Source organism: Panulirus ornatus, chromosome 10, assembly GCF_036320965.1.
Source record: "Panulirus ornatus isolate Po-2019 chromosome 10, ASM3632096v1, whole genome shotgun sequence".
Taxonomy (NCBI): domain Eukaryota; kingdom Metazoa; phylum Arthropoda; class Malacostraca; order Decapoda; family Palinuridae; genus Panulirus; species Panulirus ornatus.
The window spans coordinates 35,483,194-35,505,850 of record NC_092233.1 but is presented as its reverse complement, the minus strand read 5'-3'; the positions used below and the strand labels follow the sequence as shown (position 1 = coordinate 35,505,850).

The following is a 22,657-nucleotide window of genomic DNA, read 5'->3' as shown; positions in this document are numbered from 1 at the left end:
CTTTACGTTTACCATTTTCTATTACAGTGCAAGCAGCTGGCAAATGCTCTTATGTAGTACCTAAATTATTTAGAGATTCTTCGATGGGTAAAATTAACAAAAATACAAAGCATCAGTGAGACATATATATTATGTTGATTCGAACCTACAGTTAAAAGTCGACAACAAATATTGTTTAATGTTTCCCTACGCTCTATATGGAGCCCTGAAGCCCACAGCTCATAAACCAGTCTCAACTCTATTAAGATTATTATAATTCATTGGGGAATGTGGGAAGGAGTTAATCTTCATGAGCCAAAATCGTAATCACTGACAAGATAACATGTAGATATTATATAGCAAACATACTTATAAAGCGTGTGAAAAAATGTATCAGGCATGGAACGCCGCTGCTAAAATATCACACTTGTACATGCAGAACTCACTTGTTTTTTCACTATCACTCTTAATGAAATAGTGAGCGTATATGTTTGCAAATGTTCAACGCTTATTTATGAAATTAAAGCCATTGCTATGAAGCAAGGGTAAGCGAAAAGTTTACTTACGGGAAAAATTATCGGCTGATGTAGTTGAACGACAGATGATGAGCACACTCAATATGACCACGCTCAATATGGGGCCCTGCAGCTGGAAGCAGCGTCTCGTCCGAAAACATTACTTAGCATTTTTATGGTCATAATCATGCATTTTTTTTTCGTAGTTTACTCACTTCGTTATTTTCACATTTAGACTTTTTGTGTATACCTGAATATCAGACGACATCAATTATGTAGTTTCTGCATCTTGTGTTCCTGCTATTCCCAAACCGGGTTCGAACAAATAGCGAGACGAGATATTAGTCATCGGATTTTAACGACAGACCTGAATAAACACAGTTGGTAGGTAAAGAATTCATTTTTTCATGGCATTTCACAATCTAACAAACTTTATATACTATTTATTTCTCTGAAAGAAGTATAGTACAGATAATCATTCCTAATAGAAATATAAAAAATTAAAAATGAACAAAATCCAAGATGTTTTCATACAACGCTTTCACCCCTCACAGGATATGTATTTCCCTGCATAATTAACACATGTTTTGTCTAACATTATGAATATGAAGAGCACGAGAGGAATCCTGCTCTTCATCACTGGTTCTCATTCTAAAACAAATATCTAATTCTCTGAGATTATAGGTCATTCATTTTCAAAAAATCCATCGTATTACTGATCAAGTTTTTTTCTGGGAAGATGTAATTGGAAGCTGCCTCACATGGGATGGCCTAGAATGACACAAGCTTACTGACTACTGCGATTGCTGGAAGGCTCAGATGTACAGTCGCTGGGATTCAAAAATGACTAATCTCAGAGATGAAGGTGCTCTAAACAAATAGAAATTATGCCTTTATAACAGATCTCCATTATAAACATAATACTCAGATTTCTGAAGTCAATCTAATGTAATGATATCATCTGATGATCCACCCTGCTGTTGACCAGATTTGTTCTGCGGTGGTTTAGAAGGAGACTGCCTCACTTGGGGAGGTCTTGTTTGCTGGATGGGTCTTGGCTGTTGTAATCGCTGAGAGGGGTTGGTCTGTGGTTGCTGTGATACAGGTACCTGTGGTCTTTGAGATGAAGTTGCCGATGAACGCTGAGGCACTGATGTCTGAGGTCCATGAAGTGTAGGATTATTTGGCCTGGATTGCACCCGTAATGGCTGTTGTGGCTTTGAATACTGTGTCAATAGTTCTGAGATATTTCCTGATGCTCCTCTCTGGCTACCACTGGTCCCATACGCTAACTGTAACAGTTGAGAAGTGCTTAGCTGAGTAACTCGAACTGATTTGTTGGACTGGGATGAAGATGGACTTCGTCCATCAGGTCTAATTACCGTAGCATTGACACCACGAGGACTGTTAGACCCTGTTGGTTTTACAGGCATAGTCTTGTTTCCTCCCAACCCAAGAGAAGCTTGATATGCTCCTAAAAATGATGATGACGATGATGATGGTGGTGATGTTCTATTGACTTGCATTTGCAACTTTGAATGAGACTTTATTCGTGGTGCTGGGGTTATTGACATATCTTTAGGTAATGCAGGTTTGGTCACCTGCCCTGAAGTTGTGTGCTTTATGCTGCTCACAGCAGTACTTGGTCGGGTTACTGATGCTCCAGTGCTGCTCAAAGTCTCAGCTATAATCTTCCTTACAGAGCCAGGTAGACCCTCTTTGTTAGAATCAGATACCTGGTTTTTAGCAGGACGAACTTCAGCTTGCAGCTGTGGACGTGGAGCAGAGCCTTTGTGTGGAGCTGCTTCACGTGGCCGTGTTAGAGTAGTTCCAGCAGGCAGTTTGGGCACAGTGCTGCTTGCTGATGAACTGCCTGCCTTGGAAGTGTTGGTGCTGGCAGCAACGGCTATGCTAGCAACTGGTTTGTGTGACAATGAGTTTACTGTTCTGCTGACTCCTACCCTGGATACTGTTGTAGTTACAGAATCTGTTCTAACGGCTGCTGGTTTTGATATTGTGGCAGGTGTACCCCTACTGGATACTGCAGAACGAGATACAGATACTACGGAAATTTCACCACGAGCCTGAAGGGCTGGTGGACAAGATGTTTTAGCAGGGCTAACCGTAACTGACATACTGGGTTTCAAGGGTTTGGCAGTTACTGATGTAGAAGATTTTGGAACAGTAACAGATGTAATAGAGATGCCACGAGATTCAGATCCAGATACTAAAGTACTTAAAACTGGCCTTGGCTGACCAGGTCGAGTAGATTGGTTAGCTCGACTTGCAGGTGTTACCTGTGTAGTACTACTTGTACTAGGTTGGCTGACTATGCCTCCTGCTGAGACAGTACTAGGACTAGAGATACATAAACTTTTAGGAGGAGGAGGTAATTTGGCTGATGCTGTTCCCAAACCTTGCAAGGACGCCTGAAAGTACTGAGAAACACTAGGGATACGCAAATACTTTAACAGTTCTGACTGGTAGTATTCCAGTTCCTTTTGGTGTGTATAAACTGCTGAGCGGTCAAGGTCTTTGTTATTCAGCACGGTCTGTGCCCGAATTAAATTCTCATATATCTTATAAGCTTCATGAATTGCTACCATGCCTGGAGACTGCCGAACAGGATATAAGGAACCTCGTCCTCTTCCTCTACCACGTCCTGTTCCAGGCGGTCTTCCTCTGCGAGACACGGTAGGGCTTCCACTGACATTGCTATTTATGTTAATCTGGCTACTATTCGTAACTACTGGAATGCGGTACTGAAGGTGCTGGTTCCTAGAGCAGAAAGCATCTGCATCCCGCAATATGTTAGAACGACTATTTGGTTTAAAACCTCTATAAGAGGAATATGATTCAGTCAGCATTTTAGCTAGATGAGGTTCCGAACCTGGTAGATGCTTACTGATCTGTTTGTATGACCGATAGACATCAAGGAGAAATGAAAGGCGACGATTGTTATGCACTGGTGAGGCCCCTTTGAATAATACTTTGTATTTATCTTTCATAGCCTGTAAGCCAACTTGAGTGGCATGCTCAGAAAGTAATTCACGTTCATTATCCCGTAGGTACTTTTTATCTTTTTCTGGTGAGTTTTTAAGAGCAAGAGCTATTTGTAGTACTGTATAGAAGTCCTTCATCTGAGGAAGGATATCCAAAGTTAGAGAAACACAGCGATACATATGAGCTGCAAAGCTGCCAGGACGATCTACATCATCATTGGGAATTCGCCAAACGCCATGGAAGAAATTTGAATTCCTAGGTTGCTGAATCCACACTTTACGCTCATTAAATAGTCCATTAACTGGCATATACCCAACTCTCTGCCAGAAATCGCACCCAAGCAAGTAGTTTCGAGCACGGCTACAATCCTTATGAAACTTAGAGGTATTGTAATAATGAGCTAAACGATATACAGCCTTGTAGTTTTGTGGGAATCTAAACAAACAGAGTTTGAGAGCAGTGATGCACTTCCTGATAATATTCATATGATCCTTCTTTTCTATTACTTTTTCTTCCACTACCTGAATCTCATCATCACTGTCTCTTTTGTCCTTTTCTGTGGCAGATGTGGCTTTTATGGTGTTGGTTTCTTTGGCTGCTATTTCCTGATCTTCCTGACCAGTATTTACAGAACTGCCTCTTGCATCACTTTCCTTGTCCGCATTCATGTCTTCTCCACTGTGGGTGGATTTCGAAAGAGCATCAGTGATTATGTTATCAACAACTTCTTCAATGACACCAATGACATCACCTGAATCTTTCTCATTGGACACTTTCTTAGTGGGTGGCTCGTCTGCATTTTCCTGGTCTTCTAAAGGTCTCTTCTTTTGTGCATTATCTTCCTTTGGTAATTCACCAACTTGGGTATCAGTGCCGTTTATCACAGAGTCAGCATCTTGCATACCAGTTTTATTGGCATCTAAACTTTTTTTCTTTTCCTGACAAGATGCAAATGGGCCAACTGCTAGTTCATCAAGTACTTTGGTAAAGCTCTTAATCACATCTTGTTCAATACTTTTACCTTCTCTCTGTTGTAAGTACTTCAGGATATAGGCATGAGCACGATAATACATTTCTAATGCTTCCACTGCATATTCCTGAGGACTGTTGTAGTTAATTCTAAAGGGATATTTAGCCTGTATCTGATGTAAATGTTGACCAGCTTTACAGTAATACTGCAGTATTAGATCTGGTGGCTTGCCTTGTTTTTCTGCAATTTTTCCCAACATATAGCAATGAAGCCATCTCTCATCAGGCAAACTTTCATCATCCCAACCTTCCTCTTGGATTTTCAAAGCCTTAGTGAAGCAATGTTCAGCTTGGGTCAGCATTTCCCCTTTCAGTTTCTCTAACATTTCGAAGGTTTCAAGACTAATATCAGGGTTGAGGTCTTGCTTGAGTAGTCTTGAGGCATGAGAGTGTACCATGTACACCAAGCCTCCAAACTCAACCCAAAGGTTTGTGTGATATTCATCAAGCTTAAGAGCTCTTCTGAGGCACCTCACTCCTGCTTGGGCAAGTGAGAAGAAAACTTCTTCATCTTGGATAACTTCACATGAATTAAGCTGAGTTTCCAGCATGGCCTTCATGGCTAAACCAAGTGGAGCCCAAGAGTCTAGTCGCTCTGGATTCATGGTTATATCTAATTTGTAATATTTAATTGCATTGTTCCATTCTTTATTTTTAAAATAATAGTCACCTAAAAGATAAAAACAGTCACGGATGATATGTGCTGGGGGAGTCAATGGGGAAGAACTGAATTCTGCTTGTACTCCATTTACATATTCTTCCACATGTAAGAGGTGATTCTCTGGCTTGGCCTCAGCTGGGAGCAGAGCAACAATCCTGTAAAACAGACAAGAAATTATTAAAAAAGAACAGAAAATAAAGTATTAATCTATCTAGCAATTAGATCTGAAGGGCAAAATCCAAGCATGCAGAATGATAACCCATACTGAATATACTCTGAAGTGAGATCTAACCAGATCAGAGCTGTCATTGCTGAGTATTCTTGGGAAATTATATGGGAGGGTATTGATTGAAAGGGTGAAGGCATGTACAGAGCATCAGATTGGGGAAGAGCAGTGTGGTTTCAGAGGTGGTAGAGGATGTGTGGATCAGGTGTTTGCTTTGAAGAATGTATGTGAGAAATACTTAGAAAAGCAAATGGATTTGTATGCAGCATTTATGGATCTGGAGAAGGCATATGATAGACTTGATAGAGACGCTCTGTGGAAGGTATTAAGAATATAAGGTGTGGGAGGCAAGTTGTTAGAAGCAGTGAAAAGTTTTTATCGAGGATGTAAGGCATGTGTACTTGTAGGAAGAGAGGAAAGTGATTGGTTCTCAGTGAATGTAGGTTTGCGGCAGGGGTGTGTGATGTCTCCATGGTTGTTTAATTTGTTTATGGATGGTGTCGTTAGGGAGGTGAATGCAAGAGTTTTGGAAAGAGGGGCAAGTATGCAGTTGGTTGTGGATGAGAGAGCTTGGGAAGTGAGTCAGTTGTTCGCTGATGATACAGCACTGGTGGCTGATTCATGTGAGAAACTGCAGAAGCTGGTGACTGAGTTTGGTAAAGTGTGTGAAAGAAGAAAGTTAAGAGTAAACATAAACAAGAGCAAGGTTATTAGGTACAGTAGGGTTGAGGGTCAAGTCAATTGGGAGATACGTTTGAATGGAGAGAAACTGGAGGAAGTGAAGTGTTTCAGATATCTGGGAGTGGATCTGGCAGCGGATGGAACCATGGAAGCAGAAGTGAATCATAGGGTGGGGGAGGGGGCAAAAATTCTGGGAGCCTTGAAGAATGTTTGGAAGTCGAGAACATTATCTCAGAAAGCAGAAATGGGTATGTTTGAAGGAATAGTGGTTCCAACAATGTTGTATGGTTGTGAGGCGTGGGCTATGGATAGAGTTGTGCGCAGGAGGGTGGATGTGCTGGAAATGAGATGTTTGAGGACAATGTGTGGTGTGAGGTGGTTTGCTCGAGTAAGTAATGTAAGGGTGAGAGAGATGTGTGGAAATAAAAAGAGTATGGTTGAGAGAGCAGAAGAGAGTGTTTTGAAATGGTTTGGTCACATGGAGAGAATGAGTGAGGAAAGTTTGACCAAGATGATATATGTGTCAGGGGTGGAGGGAACGAGGAGAAGTGGGAGACCAAATTGGAGGTGGAAGATGGAGTGAAAAAGATTTTGAGTGATTGGGGCCTGAACATGCAGGAGGGTGAAAGGCGTGCAAGGAATAAAGTGAATTGGAACGATGTGGTATATCGGGGTCGACGTGCTGTCAATGGATTGAACCAGGGCATGTGAAGCGTCTGGGGTAAACCATGGAAAGTTCTGTGGGGCCTGGATGTGGAAAGGGAGCTGTGGTTTTGGTGCATTATTACATGACAGCTAGAGACTGAGTGTGAACGAATGGGGCCTTTGTTGTCTTTTCCTTGCGCTACCCTGCACACATGAGGGGGGAGGAGGTTGTTATTCCATGTGTGGCAAGGTGGCGATGGGAATAAATAAAGGCAGACAGTATGAATTATGTACATGTGTATATATGTATATGTCTGTGTATATATATGTGTACATTGAGATGTATAGGTATATATATTTGCGTGTGTCGACGTGTATGTATACACATGTGTATGTGGGTGGGTTGGGCCATTTCTTTCGTCTGTTTCCTTGCGCTACCTCGCTAACGCGGGAGACAGCGACAAAGCAAAATAAATAAATAAATAAATAACCCACACTTCAAGCACATCTAATATTCTGCCACATTTACTATTATATCCCTAACCTACTTCCTTACTCAATCCTTATCTTGTTAAAAATCCCAAACACCTAAGATATTCTCTGTTAATCTTCTCAAAGTATTTTCATTTTCATACAATCTACACACACCATCCTCAACTTTACTCCTTTCCTAATAATGAATTTTTCTTGAAAGCCTTACTTCCTTCAATCCCCCTCTTAATCCCACACCCACTTTAACTGACTGGACTCTTCAGGTCACCCTATGTTTCCCACTAAATATACAAGTAGGTTAAATAATTCCTCTCAACAACTTTTCCTCTCATTCCCAAATTCTCACTCTTTAAAAAGTTGTTACTGATACTGCAAACCATTTCTCCTAAAAAGTTCTTACTGATACTGCAAACCATTTCTCCAATCACACTAAATGGCAATCTGTACCTAATCAAGTACACTGCCTCTTAACTTAATATCAAAGCCAATACAAGCCCAATTTCCTCTGTCATACATCTTTACGTCTAGTTCCATACTGTCATGGAAAACAGTGGATATGTGCGCAGAAAACTGCGTTGCTACAAAAAGAACGTATACCTTCAACAACATTTTACTACAAATTGGGGCTAGCATATAGAGCAACTATACAGAACTGATATTCTTAGCTGCCATCAACATTTCATAACTGACAATACTGTGTTTATATAGAATACTTCTTAGCCATTTGAAGACTTCTTTTACAGCTTTCTGCATTCATTCTTGCTGTTTTTAATTTCATCTGACAAACAATCTTTTCGTTGGGCTCTTTTATATTTTTGTTTGGTGCATTTTGATATATACCATGGGATTTCAGCACATAAAACTACCGTTTCTAAAACAATGGAAAGCATTTTCACACCGTATATTTTCTAAATTCCTTCATTTAGTTGCCGTATATTAATTATCATAAATTTCTTTTCTTTCTAAGCTTCAACCTTCCTGATACCTAATATATTCAACTTTTATTGTAAATTGTTTTGAGTTTTAAATTTATTTATTGAAACTTATTTTGTTGGTGACTGCACAACACAGCAGTAGTCAATTCTGCTGTTTTATATACACAATTAATATTTCATCATCAGCTTTCAATTTCTCATGTTGAAAATTTTCATTATGTATGGTAGTTTTCATTGTGACCATGAAAGGTCTAGGGATGTATTGATTCAGTGTTTGCAGTGTTGTAATGATTACCTACCTACGAATATATATGATGAGATTTTGCCATGGTGGCAGGGTTAGCGCATTGAGCTCAACACTTGATTTGTATTTTGATGAATGATATCCCGAGGGTAAGCAAGTGTGACTCATGTTTATGGGAAGTGTGATTTCTGATGGGTATAAGTGGTGGGTTGGAGTTTCAGAATGAGATGGGAGGTCAGTTGTTTGATGCTTGTTAGAGTATTTCAGTGTGTATGTGTTTTGTCAGTGCAGTATTAAATTTGTTGGGGGGGGGGGGGTCTTTATTGAGGTGGTGTATCAGATGGAATGCTTGGTACAATCCCTCCTGTGAGAGTAATGCAACCTCCTTAACTCCTCTGTTCACCACTGAAGTGAGATCTAACCAGATCAGAGCTGTCAGCTGTCACTGTAAACCTGGAGTCTGTTCTGCTGCCTGAGTATCATACAGGTCTGTGGGCAGCTCTGTGGTGAAAGAAAAATGCATCTTGACTAAACAGTACTGTGTCAGACATCATGACATTTACACCAAACCTGCCTCTGAATGCTGCTACCCCATCCTCATTTCCTTGTTATGAGACAATCATGCTTTTATCATCATATGTTGCTTAATCCACCCTCTTGCTGGAACATGTCACAAACAACAGTTCCACTCTGTGGGAACGGAAAAACTGATGCAAATTCATCCGCCAACACAATTCATATATACTCTGGGGAAAGGGGAGATAGAATTCTACCCATTTAACCCTCTGTGTTTCAGAAGGTGACTAAAAGGGGTGGAAATTAGGTACTGGAAATCTTCCCCTCTTGTTTCACTTTCCAAAAGGTGAAGCAGAAAAGAGGGCCAAGTGAGGATTTTTCCCTCTAACGGGAAAAGGCAGCAATGTTGTTTTCTCTCGGGAGGGGTGGTGACAGGAATCGATGATGAAGGCAAACAGGTATGAACATGTATATGTCTTTGTATAAGTATTTATTTATTTATTATACTTTGTCGCTGTCTCCCGTGTTAGTGAGGAAGCACAAGGAAACAGACGAAAGAATGGCCCAACCTACCCACATACACATGTGCATACATAAATGCCCACACATGCACATATACTTACCTATACATTTCAACGTATACATACATATACATACATACACATGTACATATTGTTATGAACATGTGACTGTGTGTCCTATGTTCGTATATGTGTGTGTCCCTTTTTGTGTGTTTATGGTGTAAGTGATATCTTATGTTGTAGGACGACAGAGAAGAGGGCCAGGGCCTCCGTTATCTCAACTTGGGTTTCACTAACCTGGCTGGGTCATCAATTCAGACACACTCAACCCTTAGGCCTACTGTCTTTCCCATACCCGGGGAACCAGATGGCCGAGGTCAAGAACAAGGGTCACGCCGGGCCATTAATTCCAGTCACCCTCAACATTTTGACCTCTTATTTCTCCCCTGTCCGAAGCACCAGACAACTGGAGGTCAAGATAGGAGGCCAGCTAGGAAATATGGCTTCCTGTATATCATCATCACCGTCAGGACAAGAGGAGGAGGCTGGGCCTTAAGCAAGATGTAGGCCGGACACCCTCCAGCCAACCAGGAGTGGCACTAGGAGCCATCCTCCTCCTGTCACAGCCGGACCTAAAACCCTCCAGCCAAGTAGGAATGGCACTATGAGCCACCCTCCTCCAATTACAACTGGACCTTAGGCCTCTAGCCAATCAAGAGTGGTACTATGGGTCACCCTTCACCAATCCCACCCGAGACTAGGGCAGCAGGGCGGGGCAGGCTGCTCCTGGCTTGCTTCTCCCTAAAATAAAAACCTCTGACACCAGCTGAGCCACGATTTCTTCTCTACCCCGTAGCCAAGCCAAGGTGAGTAGTTTTCTCCTCTGTCTCAAACCCGTAGCCTACAATCAGTGTAAAGTGGCGCTATACGAATCTCTACAGTGTTGCACTGCCTCTGTCATTTAGTTCTGAGTGTCATAGAATATTGTAACTTGTCACAGAAGTGTCCAACGAATAAGTGTATCTTGAATCATGTTGCAGGAGTCAAATTGTCATAAAGGAAAGAGATCTGGTTTGAAATCTTACCAGGAATATTAAACTCATGTTCAGTGTTAACGTAAATGTTTTGTGCCTGATTAATGGTGCTTCTGTTATTTTGTACTCTTTAGTTCTTGGATTATAAGCAGTTTTAGTGCTGGTGTTTGATTTAATCCTATGACTTTAAGATAGTGTTATCCATGTGCGTGGTTGACAATCCTTCCCAATAGCAGGATTCGTAACATAAGAAAATTGGCGACCTCGCCAGGATTTTTCTGCCTTAATAGAATCTCTTTCCTCGATTAGTTAATCATGTCATTGACCAGCAACGCTGACGTTGAACGTTTCTGTCGTTCTGAGCCCTCTCCTGAGGACATTAAATCTTGAACAAGTTATCAGCTGAAGCTTGTTGCGGATAGGCTAGGAGTGATTTATGACCGGAATGCTAATAAAGTACAGCTGGAGACTTTATTATCAAATCAGTTTGTTGGCGAGCAGATCGTAGATGCCACACCTGATGAAATTAGTGCTGACAATACCATCCCATCATTGAGGTCAGCTGAAGCCTTGATCCCTCCCCATCTCTCTAGTGATGTTAATGTTAATCCTAAATACTTGCAGTTCCAACTAGAGATTGCTAAGATCAATGCACAAGTGCAGGTGCAGAAGGAACAGACTGAACAAGCTAAGATCAATGCCCAGGCACAGAAGGAACGGACTGAACAAGCTAGGCTAGCGTTAGAAGAAGAGAAATTATGAGAGCACACCATGACCAGAACCAGTGTTATCTCAGTTGAACAACGTGGATCTTGTGACAAAGTTCTGTGAAGATGACGTGACTACATTCTCCTTAAGTTTGAACAGACTACCCATCAGTTCTCTTGGCCAGAGTCGTCTTGGACAGCTGTGGTACGACCCCACCTTGTTGGTAGGGCTAGGTCCGCATACGCCTCATTGACTTGTGACCAGTGTAATGATTATGAGGTCATGAGACAGGCAATGCTGAGAGCTTATCATTTAAATCCAGAAGCATACCAACTCAAGTTAAGAGCTAAAAATAAGTGTCCTGATCAAGATTACGCATATTACTTTAGTGAAAAGGTCAGGTTACATGCACAGTGGCTATGCTCTGAACAAGTATGTGATTTCGAGGCGCTTTCAGAATTAATGGTACTCGAGGAATGTGAGGACGGTGTACCCCATGATGTACTGAAGTACTTAGTTACTAAAGAGGCGAGGACTGTTGAGAAGGCTGGGAAACTAACAGATGAGTACATCCTAAATCTCAGACTTGATGCGGAGAGACGTTCAAAGGGTTTTGATGGCGGAGGGAAATCCAAAAATCATGTAACCCCACCTGAATCTGCTTCCTTGCTGGTAACTCCTAAAAATCAGATGAACAACTCTGAGAGTTAAGGTTTGTTCAAACTGTGGCAAGGTTGGGCACCAGGTGAAGGACTGCTGGACTAGGGTGAAGGAATCTAGAGACTACCAAGTGTATGCCGGTGAGTCTCTTCTCAGCCTTAGGGCAATGTAAGTGAGGCTATCCCTGCTCTTAGGAAAGTGAGGGGCTGCAAGAGTGTTGATCAATCTGTAGTTAAGGATCCGTTTCGGGGGAACTATAACACGTTCCTGTCTAAGGGCTATGTCAGTAGCAGTGGAACCCAAAGAGACGTGACTATTGTGTGATTCTGGTGCGCTGCAATCCCTGATGTTGGATGACTTGGTGCCGGTTGGAAAATCAAAGCACCGAGTCTTACTAGATGGGCTGTTGGGTCCCAAGGCAGTCCCTAGCCAATGTGATGTGGAAACAGATCTCTTCATGGGCCCTGCCCAGGTGGGGTTTGTAGATTGGTTGCCTGTCTCAGGAGTGGACTTTGTGTTAGGCAGTGACCTAGTGGGGGGAAACATGGGTCCAGCACCAGTGGTGTCGGTGAGACCAGTGGAGTCCGCAGAGACAGAACGACTTGAGGGAGAGGTTCCAGGGGTATTCCCCATGTGCTCAGTTACCCAGTCCATGTCCGCTAAGAAGGCAGGCTGTACGCCAAAGGAGACAGAGCTTGAGGCAGAAAGACTGCAATCACTCTCCAAGAGTGAGACGAGCGAGGTGGAGCTGGCTGATACCTTCTTTGCTGGTTTAGACTCTAAGCAAGCTGATACCTTCTTTGCTGGTATAGACTCTAAGCAAGAGTCGACAAATGAGGCTGATGATTTGTCTCAGCAGAATCTGAAGAAATTACAGAGCCGAACCAGAGTGAGAAATTGTTTGAGTTGGCTGAAGAATCGGCTGACGGTTATGACCTCTAGGATGGGTTCAGTGCCATGTAATGGGGAAGATGAAGAGTGGCAGGCAGTCCACCAGGGTGTGGTGCCACGTCCCTACAGAAGGGAGATTTTGAAGCTTGCGCATGACTCAAACTTTACCAATCATTTAAGGGTGAGAAAGACCCTGGACTGAGTGTGGCAGAATGTATATTGGCCTGGTGTCTGCCGGGATGACGCTAAGTATGTAAAGATGTGTCATACATATCAAGTGATGGGAAAGCCTAATCAGAAGCTTAAGGCTGCTCCCTTTGACTGGGTCATAGTTGACAGTGTGGGCCCATTGCCAAGAACCTCCTCTGGCCACTATGGCCACGAGATATCCCGAGGCAATACCATTAAGAAGCATGAATGCCAAGACTGTTGTCCGCAAGCTGCTTAGCTTCTTCACAAAGTTTGGTCTGCCCAAAGAGGTGCAATCTGATCGAGGATTCAATTTCATGTCCAGGACTTTTCAACAAACCCTGAGGGAGCTGGGTATTGGTAAAATTACTTCTACTGCTTACCACCCTCAGAGTCAGGGCGCATTGGAACATTACCATTCCACCCTGAAGTCAATGCTAAAGAAGTATTGTGCCAACAACACTAAAGACTGGGAAAAGGGACTCCCATTTCTTCTCTTCGCCACAAGAGAAGTGCCTAATGAATCTCTAGCTTTCTCCCCCTCTGAGTTGATGTTTGCCCACAAGCCCACAAAGTCTGAGGGCCTCTTAAGTTACTGAAAGATGTGTGGCTGAACAAGAGTGAGAGTGTCGGCCTATTGGACTTGGTTAGGGAGTTAGAGAAACTCCAGAGGTGTTAGGAAGCCACTCAGGAGAATCTAACAGAAACCATGGTACGAATGAAGAAATGGTATGAAAAAAGATCTCGATTGAGAAGGTTTGAGGTGGGGAATGAGGTGTTGCTTCTACTACCCTAGCCAGGATAACCCCTGGCAGCCCATTTTCTGGGTCCCTACACCATTATCTGGAGTGTAGGAGAATCAAATTACCTTGTCTCTACCCCCGACAGGCACAGAGGCCGGAGATTGTGCCACATCAATATGCTTAAACCATATTTCAGTCGCGATCCTCCCCCTTTGGAACCGACTGTGCCAGTCTGCATCATCTAACTTCCAGTGGTAGGTGAATGTGACGAGGACGACGACCCAGCTGCGAGTGCCTTGGAGATGTGGGAACCGGATGGAGGCACAGACGGGAAGTGGGAGGCAAAACTTTTGCATCTAATGGAGAAACAACGTACGCAAATGTCTGCCCTGCTATCAAAACACCCAGAGGCTTTCCAAAGCACACCTGAACAGACCTCGCTCACAACTCATGATGTAGACGTGGGAGATGCTGAACCATATGCTTGAGCACAACCTGAGTGAGCCATGTCAGTCAGAGTAACGAGAACTGATAGTTACCCCCTGCCGCGTGTGGAAGACTGCATAGATCGTGTCGGCAATGCTCGCTATCTGACAAAACTAGACCTCAGGAAAAGGTACTGGTAGATTAGATTAACGGAAAAAGCACAAGACATCAGTGCCTTTGTAGTGTTAGGACGGACTTATAAGTGTAAAGTGATAACTTTTGGCATGAAGAATGCCCCTGCCACATTTCAACGACTTATGGACATCCTCATCAGAGATCTGCCTGGTTGCGTCGTCTACCTGGATGATATTGTGATATACAATCAGAGTTGGGATGAACATCTACAGAGACTTGACAACGTTCTGATGGTCTTGAATGAGGCTAACCTTGTTCTCAATTGGGACAAATGCTAATTTGTGAAGGCCAAGGTGCAGTATTTGGGCTCTGTGATCAGTCAAGGTGAGCTAGCCCCACCAACTGCAAAAGTCCAGCAACATTTCAACAACTTACGGACATCCTCATCAGAGATCTGCCTGGTTGTGTCGTCTACCTGGATGATATTGTGATATACAGTCAGAGTTGGGACGAACATCTACAGAGACTTGACAATGTTCTGATGGTCTTGAATGAGGCTAACCTTGTTCTCATTTGGGACAAATGCGAATTTATGAAGGCCAAGGTGCAGTATTTGGGCTATGTGATCAGTCAAGGTGAGTTAGCCCCACCAAATGCAAAAGTCCAGGCTTTATCCCAGATGGGAAGGAACTTTTGTCTTTGATACTTGCATGGCAGCACTTTCATGTATACTTGTGCCCTTCATGCAATATCATAAGGGTGTATTCTGACCACCATCCACTCATGTACGTTAACAAGTTCCAAGATAAGAATCAAAGGTTAACTAGGTAGGCTTTGTTCCTTCAAGAGTATGATTTAAATATTCACCATGTTGCTGGTGCACATGATGTGCTAGCAGACTGTTTATCCCACTCTTAAGGTAAGAAAATTTCTCTTCCAGGAATTTTCTCCTTCAAGGAGGGGGGGGGTTACGAACATGTATGTGAGCCCTATGTTCGTATATGTGTGTATCCCTATTTGTGTGTTTATGGTGTAAGTGATATTTTATATTGTAGGATGACAGAGAAGAGGCAAGGGCCTCTGTTATCTCGGCTTGGGTTTCACTTCCCTAGCTAGGTCATCAGTTCAGACACTCTCAACCCTTAGGCCTGCTGTCTTTCCCATACCTGGGGAACCACATGGCCGCAAGGGTCATGCCGGGCCATCAATTCCAGTCACCCTCAACACTGGGACCTGTTATTTCTTCCCAGTCCGAGGCACTAGACAACTGGGGGTAAAGATAGGAGGTCAGCTAAGAAATATGGCTTCCTGTATATCGTCGTCACCATCAGGGCAAGAGGAGGAGATTGGGCCTTAGGCAAGATGTGGGCTGGACCTAAGACCCTTCAGCCAAGCAGGAGTGGCACTAGGAGCCACCCTCCTCCAGTCACAGATGGACCTAAGACCCTCCAGCCAAGTAGGAGTGGCACTATCAGCCACCCTTCTCCAATCACAACTGGACCTTAGGCCTCTAGCCAATCAAGAGTGGTACTATGGGTCACCTTTCACCAATCCCACCTGAGACAAGGGCAGCAGGGTGGGGCAGGCCACTCCTGGCTCGCTCCTCCCTGCAATAAAAACCTCTGACACCAGCTGGGCCATGATTTCCTCTCTACCCCGTAGCCCAGCCAAGGTGAGTGGTTTTCCCCTCTGTCTCAAACCCATGGCCTACAATCAGTGTAAATTGGCACTATACGAATCTCTATGGTGTTGAGCTGCCTCTGTCATTTAGTTTCGAGTGTCATAGAGGATTGTAACTTGTCACAGAAGTGTCCAACGAATAAGTGTATCTTGAATCATGTCGTAGGAGTCAAATTGTCATAAAGGAAAGGGATCTCCTGGTTTGAAATCTTACCTGGAATACTGAACTCATGTTCGGTGTTAACATAAATGATCTGTGCCTGATTAATGTGCTTCTGTTATTTTGTACTCTTTAGTTCTTCGATTATAAGCAGTTTTAATGCTGGTGTTTGATTTAATCCAATGACTTTACATACCTGCTGCCTTCATCCATTCCCATCGCCACCCCTCCACACATGAAATGGGACCTCCCTTCCCGTGCACGCACACAAGGTAGTGCTAGGAAAAAACAACAAAGGCCACATTCGTTCACTCTCACTCTCTAGCTGTCATGTGTAATGCACTGAAACCACAGCTCCATTTCCACATCCAAACCCCACAAAACTTTCCATGGTTTACCCCAGACGCTTCACATGCCCTAGTTCAATCCATTGACAGCACGTCGACCCCGGTATACCACATCATTCCCATTCACTTTATTCCTTACACGCATGTCACCCTCCTCTATGTTCAAGCCCCGATCGCTCAAAACCTCCAATTTGGTCTCCCACTTCTCCTTGTTCCCTACACCTCTGACATATATATCCTCTTTGCCAATCTTTCCTCACTCATTCTCTCCATGTGACCAAATCATTTCAATATACACCCTCTTCTGCTCTCTCAACTACACTTTTTATTACCACACATCTCTCTTACCCTTACATTACTTACTCAATCAAACCACCTAAAACCACATATTGTCCTCAAACATCTCATTTCCAACACATCCACCCTCCTCCGTACAACCCTATCTATAGCCCGTGCCTTGCAACCATACAACATTGTTGGAACCATTATTCCTTCAAACATATCCATTTTTGCTCTCTAAGATAACGTTCTCACCTTCCACACATTCTTCAATGCTCCCAGCACCTTTGCCCCCTCCTCTACCCTGTGACTCACTTCTGCTTCCATGGTTACATCTGCTGCTGAATCCAATTCCAGATATCTAAAACACTTCACTTCCTCACGTTTTTCTCCATTCAAACTTACCTCCTAATTAACTAGTCCCTCAACCTTACTGAACCTAATAACCTTGCTCTTATTCACATTTACTCTCAGCTTTCTTCTTTCACACACTTTACCAAACTCAGTCACCAGCTTCTACAGTTTCTCACCTGAATCAGCCACAAACACTGTATCATCAGCGAACAACAACTGACTCACTTCCCATGCCCTCTCATCCACAACAGACTGCATACTTGCCCCTCTCTCCAAAACTCTTCCATTTACCTCCCTAACAACCCCATCCATAAGCAAGTGAAACAACCATGGAGACATCATGCACCCCTGCCACAAACTGACAGTCACTGGGAACCAATCACTTTCCTCTTACATCCTCGATAAAACCTTTTCATTGCTTCTTGCAGCTTACCTCCCACACCATATTTTCTTAATACCTTCCACAGAGCATCTCTATCAACTCTATCATACGCCCTCTCCAGATCCATAAATGCTATATACAAGTCCATCTGTTTTTCTAAGTATTTTTCACATACATTCTTCAAAGCAAACACCTGATCCACACATCCTCTGCCACTTCTTAAACCACACTGCTCTTCCCCAATTTGATGCTCTGTACATGCCTTCACCATCTCAATCAATACCCTCCCATATCATTTCCCAGGAATACTCAACAAATGTATACCTCTGTAACTTGAACAGTCACCTTTATCTCCTTTGCATTTGTACAATGGCACTATGCATGCATTCCACCAATCTTCAGGCACTTCACCATGAACCATAAATACACTGAATATCCTCGCCAACCAGTCAACGACACAGTAACCCCCTTTTTTAATAAATTCCACTGCAATACCATCCACTCCCGCAGCCTTGCCGGGTTTCATCTTTCGCAAAGCTTCACTACCATTCTCCCTGACCCCTCTCACTTCGCACACCACCTTGATCTAAACACCCTATATCTGCCACTCTATCATCAAACACATTTAAAAAACCTTCAAAATACTCACTCCATCTCCTCACTTCACCACTACTTGTTAGTTCCTCCCCTTTAGCCCCCTTCACCAATGTTCCCATTTTTCTCTTGTCTTACGCACTTAATTTACCTCCTTCCAAAACATTTTTATATTCTCCCAAAAATTTAACAAAACTCTCTCACTCCAACTCTCATTTGCCCTATTTTTCACCTCTTGCCCCTTTCTCTTGACCTCCTGCCTCTTTCTTTTATACATCTCCCACAAATTTGCACTATATCCCTGCAAAAATTGTCCAAATGCCTCTCTCTTCTCTTTCACTAACAATCTTACTTCTTCATCACACCACTCACTACCTTTTTACCTGCCTACCTCCCACCTTTCTCATGCCACAGGCATCTTTTGTGCAAGCCATCACTATTTCCCTAAATACATCCCATTCCTCCCCCACTCCCCTAACGTCATTTGCTCTCACCTTTTTCCATTCCGCTCTCAATCTCTCCTGATACTTCCTCACACAAGTCTCCTTTCCAAGCTCACTTACTCTCACCACCCTCTTCACCTTAACATTCTCTCTTCTTTTCTGAAAGTCTCTACAAACCTTCACCTTCACCTCCACAAGGTAATGTCCATCTTTCACAAGCCTATCGATCAACACGGAATCCAATAATGCTCTCTGACCATCTCTCCTACTTACATATGTATACTTATGTATATCTCTCTTTTTAAACCAGATATTCCCAATCATCAGTTCTTTTTCAGCACACAAATCTACAAGCTCTTCACCATTTCCATTTACAACACTGAACACCCCATCTACAACAATTATACCCTCAACTGCCACATTACTCACCTTTGTATTTAAATCACCCATCACTATAACCCAGTCTCGTGATCAAAGCTGCTAACACACTAACTCAGCTGCTCCAAAAACACTTGCCTCTCATGATCTTTCTTTTCATGATTAGGTGCACAGGTACCAATAATCATCCATCTCTCTATCGACTTTCAGTTTTACATATATTAATCTAGAGTTTACTTTCTTACACTCTATCACATACTCCCACAACTGCTTCAGGAGTAGTGCTACTCCTTCCTTTGCTCTTGTCCTCTCACCAACCCCTGACTTTCCTCTCAAGACATTCTCAAACCACTCTTCCCCTTTACCCTTGAACTTCGTTTCATTCAGAGTCAAAACATCCCGGTTCCTTTCATCAAACATACTACCTATCTCTCCTTTTTTCTCATCTTGGTTACATCCATACACATTTAGAGATCCCAATCTGAGCCTTCGAGTAAGATGAGCACTCCCCGCATGACTCCTTCTTCTATTTCCCCTTTTAGAAAGTTAAAATACAAGGAGGAGAGGGTTTCTAGCATCCCGCTCCCGTCTCCTTTAGTTGCCTTCTATGAAACTCAGGGAATGTGTAGGAAAATTCCTTCTCCCCTATCCTGAGGGATATGTATGTGTATATATAAATATGAGAAAGGTGGGAGGTGGGCAGATTAGAAAGGGTAGAGAGTGGTGGGATGAGAAATTAAAATTGTTGTTGAAAGAGAAGAGAGAGGCATTTGGATGATTCTTTAGGGAAATGTTGCAAATGACTGGGAGATGTATAAAAGAAAGTGGCAGGAGGTCAAGAGAAAGATGCAAGAGGTGAAAAAGAGGACAAATTAGAGTTAGGGTGAGAGAGTATCATTAAATTTTAAGGGAGAATAAAAAGATGTTTTGGGAGGAGGTAAATAAAGTGCATAAGACAAGGGAACAATTGGGAACATCAGTGAAAGGGGCTAATAGGGAGGTCATAATAAGTAGTGGTTAAGTGAAAAGGAGATGGACTGAGTATTTTGACGTTTAGTTGAATGTGTTTGATGATAGAGTGGCAGATATAGGGTGTTTTGGTCGAGGTGGTGTGCAAAGTGAGAGGGTCAGGAATAATAGATTGGCAAACAGAGAAGAGGTACTGAAAGCTTTGCAGAAGATGAAAGCCAGAATGATGGCAGGTTTGGATGGTATTGCATTGGAATTCATTAAAAATAAAAGGGGAGACAGTGTTATTGATTGGTTGGTAAGGTTCTTCAATGTATGTATGGTTCATTGAGAAATGCCTAAGGATTAGCGGAATGTATGCATTTGATTGGTTGGTAAGGATATTCAATGTATGTATGGTTCATAGATAAATGCCTAAGGATTAGCGGAATGTATGCACTGGGCCATTGTAGAAAGGCAAAGGTGAATGTTTAAATTACAGAGGTATAATTTTGTTGAGTATTCTTGGGAAATTATATGGAAGTGTATTGACTCAGAGAGTAAAGGCATGTACAGAGCATCTGATTAGGGAAGAGCAGTGTGGTTTCAGAAGTTGTAGAGGATGTATGGATCAGGTGTTTGCTTTGAAGAATGTATGTGAGAAATACTTAGAAAAACAGATGGATTTCTACGTAACATTCATGGATATGGAGAAGGTATATGATAGGGTTGATAGAGATGCTTTGTGGAAGATATTAAGAGCATATGGTGAGGGAGGTATGTTGCTAGAAGCAGTGAAAAGTTTTTACTAAGGATGTAAGGCATGTGTAAGTGTAGGAAGAGAGGAAAGTGTTTGGTTTCCAGTGAATGTCGGTTTGCAGCAGGGGTGCGTGATGTCTCCATGGTTGTTTAAATTTTTTATTGATGGGATAGTTAGGGAAGTGAATGCAAGAGTTTTGAAGAGAGGGGCAAGTATGCAGTCTGTTGTGGATGAGTGGGCTTGGAAAGTGAGTCAGTCGTTGTTTGCTGATGATATAGCGCTGGTGGCTGATTTGGGTGAGAAACTGAATTAGTTGGTGACTGAGTTTGGTAAACCGTGTGAGTGAAAGAAGAACGCTAAGAAAAATGTGAATAAGAGCAAGCTTAATGGGTTCGGTAGGGTTGAGGGACAAGTTATTTGGGAGTTAAGCTTGAATAGAGAAAAACTGGAGAAAAAAGAATTTCAGACATCTGGGAGTGGATTTGGCAGTGGATGGAACCATGGAAGAGGAAGTGAGACACAGGGTTGCGGAGGGGGTGAAGGTTCTGGGAACTTTGAAGAATGTGTGGAAGGCAAGAACGTTTTCTTGAAGACCAAAAATGGGTGTGTTTGAAGGAATAGTGGTTCCAACAATGTTATATGGTTGCAAGGCATGAGCTATAGATAGAGTTATGCAGGGGATGATGGATGTGTTGGAAATGAATTGTTTCTGGGCAATATGTGGATTGAGGTTGTTTGATTGAGTAAGCAATGAAACAGAGAGATGTGTGGTAATAAAAAGTGTGGTTGAGAGAGCAGAAGAGGGTGTGTTGAAATGGTTTGGACACATAGAGAAAATGAATGAGGAAAGATTGACAGAGAGGATATATGTGTCAGAGGTAGAGGAAACAAGGAGAAGCAGGAGGCCAAACTGGTGGTGGAAGGATGGAGTGAAAAAGATTTTGTGATTGGGGCTTGTACATACAGGAGGGTGAAAGGCGTGCAAGGAACAGAGTGAACTGGAACGATGTAGTATACCGTGGTGGACGTTCTGTCAGTGGATTGAACCAGGGCATGTGAACATCTGGGGGTAATCCAAGGAAAGTTTTATGGTACCTGGATATGGAAAGGGAGCTGTGGATTCTGTGCATTACGCATGATAGCTAGAGACTGAGTATGAATGAGTATGGTCTTTTTTGTCTTTTCCTAGCATTACCTCGGGGGGAGGGGGGATGCTAGTTCATGTGTGGTAGGGTGGCAACGGGAGTAGATGAAGGCAGCAAGTATAAATTTCTTTATTATACTTTGTCGCTGTCTCCCAAGTTAGCGAGGTGGCGCAAGAAAACAGACAAAAGAATGGCCCAACCCACCCACATACACATGTAGATATACATACACATCCACACACGCACATATACATACCTATACATCTCAACGTATACATGTATATACACACACAGATATATACATATATACACGTGTACATGATTCATACTGTCTGCCCTTATTCATTCCCATCGCCACCCTGCCACACATGAAATGACAACCCCCTCCCCTGCATGTGCACAAGGTAGCACTAGGAAAAGACAACAAAGGCCACATTCATTCACACTCACTCTCTAGCTGTCATGTATGATGCACCGAAACCACAGCTCTTTTCAACATCCAAGCCCTACACAACTTTCCATGGTTTACCCCAGACACTTCACATGCCCTGGTTCAATCCATTGACAGCATGTCGACCCTGGTATATACATACACATCCACACACAGCACATATACATACCTATACATCTCAACGTATACATATATATACACACACAGACATATACATATATACACATGTACATAATTCATAGTCTGCCCTTATTCATTCCCGTCACCACCCCGCCACACATGAAATAACAATCCCCTCCCACCACATGTGCATGAGGTAGTGCTAAAAAAAGACAACAAAGGCAACATTCGTTCACACTCAGTCTCTAGCTGCACGTCGACCCCGGTATACCACACCGTTCCAATTCACTCTATTCCTTGCACGCCTTTGACCCTCCTACATGTTCAGGCCCTGATCACTTTTTCACTCCATCTTTCCACCTCCAATTTGGTCTCCCACTTCT

The 22,657-nt window shown here is 42.8% G+C and overlaps 1 protein-coding gene across 4 annotated transcripts in view; it reads right to left on the bottom strand.

The window, feature by feature from the left end:
- Window positions 1-922: 922 nt before the first annotated feature.
- Window positions 923-22,657, bottom strand: part of LOC139750902 (uncharacterized) — a 465,731-nt gene continuing 443,996 nt past the window's right edge. For all 4 annotated transcript variants that reach the window (XM_071665783.1, XM_071665785.1, XM_071665781.1 and 1 more), the window contains exon 19: window positions 923-5,342. In XM_071665783.1, coding sequence (XP_071521884.1) covers window positions 1,433-5,342 — 3,910 coding nt within the window. In that variant the 3' untranslated portion in view covers window positions 923-1,432. The remainder of the gene's footprint in view (window positions 5,343-22,657) is intronic.